Consider the following 12157-nt stretch of genomic DNA (forward strand, 5'->3'; position numbering starts at 1 on the left):
TGTTGCATCATGGTAGGACCGACCGGGATTTTGCTTTGTTGCGTTGTGGGCTGTATGCCTCTTATTCCCTTGGTTTTTTGGTTGGCTGCTTTGGGGCACTTCGGGTCAGTTTGCAGTTTGTCCGCTCCCTGTTTGTGTTTCGTTGTGGTCTCCTTTCCTTAAATCTGGTTGGGTGTGACGGCGTCTTCCAGTTTTGGTAGTTTCCTTGCTTCCACTGATTGTTTGTTTCTTTTTACTTTGTCCACCTCTGCGTTTTGTATTTCCGTAATTCTCTAGTTTGCAGTGGCGGATAGATTGGACCAATTTCGATGTGTTTATTGATGGCTTTTTCAGTGGAGTGCCATGCTTCTATGAGTTCACGTTCGTTCTTTGTTCTCGCTTGAGCCAATATGTGAACGGTGCTTCAGTTGAATTTGTGTCCATCTTGGTCTTCGTGTACGGAGACCGGCGAAAATTTGTCGTGCCTTTTGGTTGCAAGTTTGTATTCATGTTCGGCCACTGCAAACAAAAGAATTATGGAACTACAGAACGCAGAGGTGGACAAAGAAAAAAGAAGCAAAAAATCAGGCCGAAGCAAGAAAACTTCCAAAAATAGAAGACGCCGTCACACCCAACCAGATTTAAGGAAAGGAGACCACAACGAAACACAAACAGGGAGCGGACAAACTGCAAACTGACCCGAAGTGCCCCACAGCTAGGCACGGAGGAAGCACCCATTCAACTGCGCACTGACAATGTCTCCTCGACTGGGGACGAAACGTTTGCAAGCCAGTTGCCAAGCTCGGCGAACAGATCAACTGCCATCCGATCAACCACCAGTGACCTTATTTGTCTTACTTGTGACCGGGAAGCTGAATGCGATTGGCCAGAGTTGTCATGATTGAGCGACGTTTTCGATCTATGGACGAGCATATATAAGGAATTGTCAGTCTTGGGCAATTCGATCCCAAATGCTTCATCACCAATCGAGGCGACATCCTCAGTGCGTTATTGGGGAGCGTAGTGGCGGGTTAGTGGCTGTGCTTTGCGTAGTGTTGTGTGTGTGTGTTGATATACGTGCTGCTAGCAGGGGATCACGATCAACCACTAACCCACCGCTACGCACCACTACGCTCTCCTATAGTGCACTGATGATGTCGCCTCGATTGGTGATGAAACTTTTGGAATCAAACTGCCCAGCTCAGCGAACAAGCCAACAACCATCTACGCTAACTGAGCTACCAACCTTTTCCCCTATAAAAAAACTGTCTGTCCGTTTGGCTTATGATCGTTCTGGTATCCTCCGCAGTGAACTATGTGGACGTAACTGGTACAGCTCTTGGAACTGACTGATAATGAGTCTCATTTGACATTGCTGTAAGATGTCGACAGAAAATTAATCGTTGCAGAAGAACCGGTCTGGCGTGATGTGTGAATTTTAGAATATATAGTGAAGTCATTGAAAGGATCCAGCGAATTTCCGATCTGGTTGCGCTAATCCAGATGGCATTAACATGTCTACCATGATCATTTTTGGTTAACCATGGTCCTCGTTGCGGATCTTGATAACACCGGTCTGGCAAAATATCCACTATTCCATTCAGTGCCCCATGAACAGTGGTGTTTCTGACTCTGGTGATCGTGTTCGATATCCCTTGTCCGACTAGACCGTAGATAAACCCAAATTCTGGAGGTCCTTTTTTACGGATTCCTCATTGAGAACCCATTCTGTATTTCAGCTTAGTTCCTGCCTTAGAGTAGAATCCCAGTTGAGCAAAATGCACCATACATTTAAAGCCCCTGTGGAACGATACTGTGTGCCACTTAGGACCCTGTTCAAGGTCATTAAGAACTGACGATCACTGAATATCATTGTCTGCTAGACTCCTGATTGCTTTTTTGTTACTCGTTTAAAAAGCAACTCCCTACAACATTCTCCTTCATACAAACTGGTATCAAGGTCAACTGTGGAGAAAAAGTTCACATTTTACTGTCTCCCTACTCCCGAAGGTGGTCAGTTGATTTTGGCCGGCCCAGAGGGTGGATGCATTCCAGAGGGATGAGTGAAATTATTGTGCGTAATATGAACGCCTCAATGAAACTGTCACGCTTGAGTGCTTGTGTGATAACTCTAAAGACAGTGACTACGAATCCCTGGATAACAAGTGGTTTCAGAAGCCCGAATCAAAATTCTACCAAAAGATGCAACATCTCAGCCCTCAAAAATACGCGAGTGAAATTCCAGGTTTTCTACATTCAAGCTGTTCAACAGTTGTTCTGCCGAGTAAATAGTTGTTGGTTTTTGATCAGATGGCTGTTGATCTTTTCGCTGAGCGTGGCAGTTGGCCTGCAAACGTTTCGTCACCATTCGAGGGGACATCTTCATCATGATCTCTCCTGATCAGCGACCAATAAACTCACCCGAGCTTCCAATATTACAATACATTACCAGTAAGATGCTAATTTCCTGGTTCTCCTCGTTCTGACCTTATACTGAAACTGCCGCAGACAGAGGGAGAGACTCACTGAGGTCCCTCGTATGCGATAGCCCAAAATGAAATACACAGGCCTCGAGGATAGTTGATAAACTTCATTTTATTTGACATAAGTAGTACGCAAAGGCCGCCAAAAATCCGCTGACAGTCCACTACCAGTTTCGTCCTATTTGAGTCTAATCAGACAGACTAATACTATTCGGCGATTACGCCTTTCTGATGAGTCTCGAACAGAGCGAAACCGACAGTAGGCTGTTCGCGGATTACCAAAAACTTATCTTTCATTTGGTCCTGATGAAACTGTTCAAGATCGCGGTTCTGACTAGCTTTTATCTCCTGCCCTTGAGAAATATTTTGCTAACATCTCAGTTGTCAATACGAATGCACGAAACATTATTGTTGTATTTTGTTCGAAAGGTTTTCCGACAAAATTCTGAAAATTATGCTCGTGACAAATAGATATCACACGCAGATTTCAGCTGGTTGCCCGATCCTGGGCTGAAAGCGTAAGAATGCGTTATTTTTCGCACATTTTTGGGTATTCATTATGTTGTACAATGCGACCGGATAACAAACGAATCATATATGCTCTTGGGAATATCACCCTTCCCTGTTCCGGTTTGGGATGACATGTAAAACACAGCTCCATCATGGCATATTCCCTCTATTCCGGAAATGTAATGAAATTTACTGAGATCCGGAGGGAAAAATATTTTGGAAAATTTGTTCCGTAATCCACCAAAGATCGAAAGCCTCTGATAAGAGATTTATGATAGTCGCCCATGTTCGCCCATGTTTTGAAAGCGTTTTGAACAATAGATTGCGTGTCTAAAGATCATGATTCAGCGAACAACAAACAGCCAAAATTAAATGAATACAGTGTTGGTTTTTTTCAAATTTCCTGTAAAAACAAAAGTTTTCGGGCAACCGGTCATGGAAAAATGGTATCACAGTGGAGGAAAACCATTTGGGAGACAAGCGAACGAATAAAAGCCAGAAAACGATCAGAGACTGACAGCGGATTGGGTAGAAATGCCGAGTGACAATAGATTAGAAAAACAGATCAAAATTTAAACTAGCATTCTCATTTGTGCACAGATTTGAAAACTCAGCTTAATAAAGCTAAATCTTTCATTCATGATGGTGTACTTCAACCAAGGAGGGCAAAACCGATCGTAGGCTGTTGAAGAGTTGCTAGCAACATTATGAGTAGTATGTTGCGTCTATAAAAAATGTATTCTTAATGTACCTCAAATATCGTACCAACTGAAACATGAGGCGGCCTGGTGCGGCACAATCAGTTGAAGTGGAGCATCATAAACGAGAAATTCATCTAGGTTCCAGGTGAGTCTCCCGTCAAAATCAAATTGGCATGCAGATGAATGTATTAGTCGAATTTAGTGAACATTAGGTTGATGGACTGTGTCTACCTGACAAGCTTTAAAAAGGATGAAACATGTCTTGGGCTCTATCAGGAACATTTTGAGTAGTATGACAGAATCGGAACTGTTTGTTTAAGGTGTTTCTGTCAGCTACTACTCCATTTAGGAATGTAATCCTACATGAACCTGGGAAACTTGATATTTTGTGCTTTTCGGGGTTGCAAAAAAAACCCATCGATTACTTCGTTAGTAGAAATCGCGCTTGAATAGAAGTAGACCTCGCCGAGTCCATGGAATTAAGTTTCATCCATTCCGTACTTTAACCTTAAACGAGCTGCTGTCTTTCTTTGGAAGCTTTGCTGGGAGGCAAAAGACTTTGAAATTCCATTCCACAGTTAAAGCCACCTTGTACTGGAATGGTAACAGGCACTATTTCATTCACGCTGGGAGTCACCGGCGATGTGGATCTCGAAAATCACCACAGTGATTCGAATCCGTGACTCTTGAGTTGGCGCGTCGGCAAAACTGAGTAAAAGCACTGTGTCGAAATTGGACAAGACACAGTAGAACATAAGGTTGATGAAAACTCGGAAACTGCGCCTTCCTGATGAGCCCCAAGAATGGCGAAACTAGTCGTGGGCTGTCGAAGATTTTTCAGCAACCTTATGAGTAGTGTATGACAAAGACACAGTAGCGGTAGTTCTTTAATCACACACTTCCAATTACCGTATGCTGTGTTCGCTGACCCTCCAGCAAAGACTTCCTTGACGACAGGCATAGGCGACTTGTGAGAAGAATGCCAGTAGTCTATTATTCTGAAGCTGGGGACGCGTCTGATGAGTAGCGGATCTGAAACTCTGAGGAATTCAGTGTGAAGAACTACACATCTGCCACCCATTAACCGGGTTATCCATCAAAAGGCAGTGAAGTTGATCTCTAAGTTTCCCTCTTCTCTCGACTTATATTGAAAACCACAAAAAAGTGTATGGATAGTTCGCCATTAGTGGTGCTCATCTCACGAATAACCGGGGGACTGAAAACCATTCATTTCCGGTTAGTAATTGAGCCTTGTATCATTCGACAACGAACTGCTGATCAGCCGTGTGGTTAAGTCGCGTTGGCTGACTTGTTGAGTGGAGACTTTGTAGACGCAAGGATCGAGGCGCACATGAAATTCCTTCTTTCGGTATCCTCCACTACAGATAAACCACTGGCATTAGCAGTGTTGTGGAATGTCGGTAGCTGGGGTGTGCTGTTTGGTTGTTGCTCTGTTCGCCGAGCTTAGCAGTTGGATTGCAAACGTTTCATCACCAATCTAGGTGACATCGTCAGTGCAGGGTTGAGTGAGTCCCACCCAACCACTCAACCCACTCAACCCTGCACTGACGATGTCACCTAGATTGGTGATGAAACGTTTGCAATCCAACTGCTAAGCTCGGCGAACAGAGCAACAACCAAACAGCACACCCCAGCTACCGACATTCCACAACACTGCTAATGCCAGTGGTTTATCTGTAGTGGAGGATACCGAAAGAAGGAATTTCATGTGCGCCTCGATCCTTGCGTCTACAAAGTCTCCACTCAACAAGTCAGCCAACGCGACTTAACCACACGGCTGATCAGCAGTTCGTTGTCGAATGATACAAGGCTCAATTACTAACCGGAAATGAATGGTTTTCAGTCCCCCGGTTATTCGTGAGATGAGCACCACTAATGGCGAACTATCCATACACTTTTTTGTGGTTTTCAATATAAGTCGAGAGAAGAGGGAAACTTAGAGATCAACTTCACTGCCTTTTGATGGATAACCCGGTTAATGGGTGGCAGATGTGTAGTTCTTCACACTGAATTCCTCAGAGTTTCAGATCCGCTACTCATCAGACGCGTCCCCAGCTTCAGAATAATAGACACTCAAAGGTGTCTCATTTACCAAGCTTTTTAGATGGAAATACTGATGGACACTTGTGCGTATTTCTGGATCAAAATCTATCTCACAGACTTAGATATCGGAATTTTTTGTGCAGCCCTCTTAGGTGACACCATCTCACCTGTCTGTCTCAACCGCCTGCGCTCAGTTCTACGCAGAGCGGAACAGGGTCATTACTCATTCAAATTACGGGAAAATCTGGGGATCAGTCGACGGATTTATTGCTGGGTACCGTTTTGTTTTAGACGCGAACAGGTCCGTTGAATTTCAAAGCACGCGGAGAACAAGTTATCGAGATCACTTTCCACCGGAACACGAGGGTTAGAAGTTCGTGTGGATTGGTATATGCTGACATATCTTAAGATTGGCGAGTTGCTGGCGTGGGGGTCTATGATCTAAATTTTAGCAGGGTTTTTGGTCACTGTTTTCTTGTTCAGATTGCTTCCACTGACGATTTCCCTAGGCGTTCTTCTAGAACGTTCGTCGCGGATTTGTAAGTCCTACGGTAATCTGGCCAATGAGGGACCACGTCGATTTCAATTGGTGTACTTCTGATCTAAATCACTTATGGACCATAAGCAATAAATGCAATTGAGTTTTGCCTTTGTCTCTGATGAACGCCAAGTTAATTTGCAGATAGATGGTTCCAGTTATTGTCCAATTACGAGATGACATAAGTGGGAATTCGGCCTACCTGATTAGCCCTCAGGAAAGGAAACAGCGATGAGTGGTTTCACACACTTATGAGTAGTATCGTGTGCAGGTCAAGCACTCACGTTGATGGGGCCTTCCCTCTAACGACTGCAATGTATCGACTTGAATGATTTAAAACTGTTCGCCGCACTCTCACCGGTTCTATGATGTCCATTCTATTTCCTACGTAATGTTTGAAGAACTCCACTGGCTCAGTTTTCCCGGTGCGAACGCTCCCCAGAGGCTGAGGTAATCAAATCCCGGCATGAAAGTCCGGGCTCAGGTACGTTGTAAAACTGTTGAACTTAGAGACCCAGCGATATTTTCTCACATCATTCGCAACAGCCAGACCGCCTCACTGAAGTTACTTTGGTTTAGTTTCCTACTGACTATGAGGCAGTTCATCGAATCCGCAGTTCCAGCAACCTTCTAAATTTGTGTCAAGTTCAGATCCAGCGCATTAATAATTACGTGGCAAGCGCTCGATATCTATATGTGTTTCTTCACAGTCAATCTATTATTCCCTTGTGCTCACCAGTTCTCTTGTGAAGGTCTGCGGCAATCCCCTCATCAGTACAGTTGATTTTTGGAACACTTCGTCACTTCGTCTACCGGAAGCGAACTTCCGACTGCACCGGTACAAAGGGAAAAATGTTTTGTTTCTGAGAAAATACTTATGTTTGTCATCGAATGACCACAAATGTCCTTGGTTTGTATAAAAGTATACATCGAGCGTTCCATTCGTTATTGGATTTGGTCATAGAGGCCAACACATTTCTGAAATGACGTTTAATCGAAGCAGTAACCAGTGTCAGGTTGCTTGTCTTTTTTGTACTTTAGTTTGATTTGCGACCCACACAACGAAACACCTCGGGGGGTAGTAGCTAACCTGTTCTACCAGGAAACGTGTTCCTTCATTGCAAGGCTGGCCAGTAAATCCATCTCCAAAGTTTTCTGGACGACCCTACCAGGCTTCGACCGGGATTTCCTTACTTTTCTTACCAGAGCGGCTCAGCAGCTTTACAAACATGTAGATTACATGTGCTGAGTCACGCTAATATGACAGATTTGTTCTGTTTGTCCTCTGTCACATAAACTATTAAAACGCGTGATGAACAATTCATCTAGGCATACCTGGATTGAAAAAACCTACGTAATGTTCACAAAATTTGAGCCACCAGCAAACCGTCCAAGCAGGCTGTAATGAATTGCTTTTTGGTTGGACAAGACTGGTTGTTCCGGACATGCAGTAGCTTTAAACATAGGCCCTGAAGGTACATTTGCCCAACAGGATGATAGTCCCATATGGATCCTGCCAACGCAGTAAAGGATGGAGTCTAATGAAGAGAATATGAAACTCAAAAGTCATGTGGTTGACGTCATTTAAATAAGATAACGAAAGGATAGAAGAATGGTTTATAAGAAAGAGAAGTCGTCTAGTTGTAAACGGGTGAGAATATGAGGATTTCAGTGACCAGCAACCTTATGAGTAGTGTCATAAGCACAAGGCACCGTGATGAGTAGCCAGACAATCGCTCAGAATGGCATACCGCACACTAATAACCATTCATTGGGAGATTCGACAAGTGAAAAGTTAAAGGTAAATTGACGCATGGGGATTCAGTCTTTATCGAATTCCCGATAATCATCGTCCTTTTCGTTCCTGTATCGGAGCACGGCTTTGTGACAAACAAACAAGATTACTTACTGACCATGTGTAATATCCACTCTAGGCAAGATAGAGAATTTTATCCCTTGTTCTCAGTAGCTGTCTCAAAATTTCATTATCCCCATACGACTGTTATCGACCACCCTTCCACAAGAAAGCCCCCCACCAAAGAAACATAAACTGCATTCTGGAAAGGGAGGATCCTGAATCAGGGGGCGCATAGCCATTCAATCTGAAATTAACTCACACTACTCTTTTGCAACTGGGATGTACGAACTCTGGTGTTTCCTCGATCGAACACCCTTAGGTAAAAGCCAGTTGCAGACTCTGTAACAGCTTTCCAATGGTCTCGTCCTTCTTGCAACCCATCAGATTGGAATAGTTCCCGAGATTTCGCCAACTGTATGTTGTACTTGAAAATCAAACTGTACGAAAATGGCCAAGCATCATAAACAGAAGATTTGACTGGGATTCGGCCGAATGTCTCATTAATACCAAATCAGTTGGCAGATGAGTATTTCTCAACAACTTGGGTGTTTGCTTCAGCTTATTTCCATTCTCGTACATGAGAAACAGCGGTCGGTGTCTGTGGAGATCTGCGCTACCTGAGCTACCAGCATTTTCCCTCTATAGAAAAGCTGTGTCTGTTCCTGGCTAACTCTACTGAAAGTTAGGAGCAGTGAAACACGTTAGGCTGAAATGAATAGCTTTCTTCGAGAAATACACTCATTTGCAAATCAATTTGGTTTTCACGGGAGATTCAGTTGAATCTCTCGTTTATGATGTGCTCCAACTGAATGTGCTGCACACAGGCCACCTCATGTTTCAGTTGGCACGATATTCGAGATATCGCAGTATATTTTCATAAAGCAAATTACTCACAAGGTTCCAGAAAACTCTCCGACAACCCACCACCGGTTTCGCCCTTCCAGTTCGGGCTCATCAGGTAGGCGCAGTCCCCGAGTTTCCGTCCAGCCCATGTTCTAATTAAACCCGAATTGCACGGGCTTAGCGAAGTACACTCATCTGCAAAAGACACCCCTGCAAAGACATTGCGGGGGAAGTTGTATGATATTTTTTCTGGATGTTGTCACTTTTACTGAAAGAATCTTAATGGTATACATTCCGCCACTTCCAACTCAGTAGTGACTTGTGAAACATGCGTTCCATCATGACAGGATGTTTCCAAATTCGATTGCTTTTATGATAGGTGAGCGAACGTAAGAACTCTGGGCTCCATGTACAAATTGTCCAAGCACTGTGCTTCACTGGCGGTGCCTTATCTGTTCTTAGATATCACTTTGGCGAACCTTGATCCCAATAGTCTGAAAAATGTGTACAAGCCGGACTTCAGATCTGCATCGAAAATGACATGGGAGTTGCATGCAGAAAACGTCACCCACCGTATTGTTTGCCTGAAGCATTTTGATCCGTTGCGTCACATCTTTCCGGAGCAGTATGTTCGTAATTTCCGGTGGAATCAAACACACCTCATAGGTCTTCACGATAGCAGTTTTATACCGTATCAACAGGGATATGGTGCCAAGACAAGCTTGCTTGGCACTGTTGTTGCCCAGAAATCGCAGTTAACACGAAGATGTTGGTGATGTGTTCATGAAAAAGAAACCAAGCGTGGTGCGGATTTTCAAGACCCACAGAATGACTTGCATCGTGATGTTGACATGTTGTCGCTTGTCATACACCGAGGATGGTGTATGGCGATGTATGGCGATAGGGATAACGCAGACGCGTGTGTTACAGGCTTCTGTTCTGTCATTAGGCAAACTGTTCTGCCATGTTCTTGGATGTGTCAACTCGTTTGGCTTGCCGACAACTCTACGCCTTTCAGGAGTTCATTTTAGAGATTATTAACGGATAAGTTTACATCCACATAGTGGACAGTAGTGGTTTGTCCTTCACCTTACAGCATGTGAAATTTCCTTGCCGTATACTCCCCTGGATGCACACGATTCTGTGGGTCTGTCTACAATCCCCGAAATTAATTACAAAACGTTATATCATCCGGCATTCCATCCGGTTCTCTTTAGTCATGCTAAACTTTTCGGTTGGCCATATTACGAAGATGCCAGGTTGCTTCTGACGGCAATGTTGTTAGCTCAGGCGGTACGCCTAGCTGCTGGATGCACCGTTTGTAAAAGTCTCGTCCACAATCGGAAGGATGTTATCAATGTGTACTGGATTAGTGTGGCAATCTGATCTAGCACTCCGCAGGATGAAGGTGTTGAGCCAATCTACGAACGACTGCGAGTCACCAACTTCATCGGACAACCTAAAGGCCCTCAGACTGGCGGACCGGATTCCAACCCTGGTGAACGCGAAACTGACAGGAGAAAGGTCACTGGGATCTAGTCGAGCAGGTCAAGTCGACAATTTTTTGGATTTACCCCAACAAGAAGCTGACGAAAAGATTTGATAACCCCTGGAAACAAGTTATATAATCACAAGTAACCCTAAGCTCAGCCCTAACACACCTATGCACCAGTAGACTATCACACCCATATCAAGAATAGCTAGCTGTGAGATGGGCGGGTGTAAACATATGCTAGAAAAAGACTGGTTTCCTGACATGTTACAAACCAAAAACAACCCAGACACTCAGTACAATGGATGGCAGACGAATATCGCCATAGTGATGAGAGTGTCTACCTCTCGAGAACACATCACTACGGATAACATTTCAGAGTTTCTGGAAAATTCACCTCAACTGGTCGAGCTGTCGCTTTAAGAAGTCTGACTGTCTGATGGATACATTTACCAATGATGTTTAACGGGGCCTTTCACGCATAAAACGACACCTGGCGATATCATTCTATACTTTAGACGTACCGAGTGCTTCGTGCACGCGTCACTTCTCCGCAGAGACATACATCTTAGTATGCATTTTATTCTGATACTTGAACGGTTGCGCTGTCCCGACTCTGACTGTGGGAGACTTAACGAGTAAGAATTGGCACAAAGCCACCTGTCTTGTTGACTCTGAAGGTGCCCACACTGCAGGTTGCTATATATGAATCGTACAGTGTTTATTAACTTCACGTGTCGTGTAACAAACCGAGAATGATGACGGATATTTGCGTAGGATGAATATGTGTGTAAAAGTGCAAAGTCCGAAACCGTTTTTCAACACGATGACGTCCATCTTGATTGACACAGCCATATCGTTAACACCGCGGGAGTGTTTACTATGAGGGACGGAAGGGTCACCCTTAGTTTTGCGCATGGTTTACGACTGATTTCGTACGATCCAACAACTATTCTTTCTGTTTATCTCAACTTGTCACTCTATCGTTCGCGCGTTGAACCTCGCCTAATCCCCAAAGGTAGGTCAATTTACGAGACACTGAAAACAATAGGGGACTTATACAATTTCTGTATCGGACCGTGAAATTTTATTTCAGTGGGGCGAATACACAGCTTCGATGCTTACAGAGATAAGAAAAGCTTCACCAGATCACTGAAAATTTAATTAAAATTTTAATAGAGTCTTATCGGCAATAGAATCGATTGCAGATAGTTAAGACGTGCCAGTTAACTCGCTTGACATGAATCGTGAAACAGAACATGAGGCGGCCTGGTGCAGCACATTTAGTTGCCTGGATACATCACAAACGAGAGACTCAGCTAAGTTACAGGTAGGTTTCCCGTAAAACCAAATTGATTTGCAAAGGAGTGTATTTAGCTAATTTCATGCAATTCGTTTCAAGTAGAACATAAGGTTGACGGAAACTCGGGAAATGCGTCTACCTGATGAGCCCCAAGAAGGGCGAAACCGGTCGTGGGTTGTCCAAGTATTTTCAGCAACCTTAAGAGTAGCATCGCGACATCCCGAATATCGCACGAACTGAAACATGAGGCGGCCTGGTGCATGCAGCACACTCACTTGCCTGAGAACATCATGAAGAAACGAGAGATTCAGTTAGATTTCAGTCTCTTGCAAAACTAGAACCGAATTAGTTTGCAAATGAGTGAGTGTCTATTGGCTAATTTGGTG

General features: G+C 44.0%; 1 protein-coding gene across 1 annotated transcript in view; it reads right to left on the reverse strand.

Annotated features, from left to right (window-relative positions):
* Positions 1-348: 348 nt before the first annotated feature.
* T265_02711 (hypothetical protein) overlaps positions 349-12157 on the reverse strand; it is a gene marked incomplete at both ends in the record, with an annotated part of 43408 nt that continues 31599 nt past the window's right edge. The window contains one exon of the mRNA XM_009167026.1: positions 349-498. Coding sequence (XP_009165290.1) covers positions 349-498 — 150 coding nt within the window. The remainder of the gene's footprint in view (positions 499-12157) is intronic.

Source organism: Opisthorchis viverrini (genome assembly GCF_000715545.1).
Source record: "Opisthorchis viverrini unplaced genomic scaffold opera_v5_35, whole genome shotgun sequence".
In the NCBI taxonomy this organism is placed as follows: Eukaryota; Metazoa; Platyhelminthes; class Trematoda; order Opisthorchiida; family Opisthorchiidae; genus Opisthorchis; species Opisthorchis viverrini.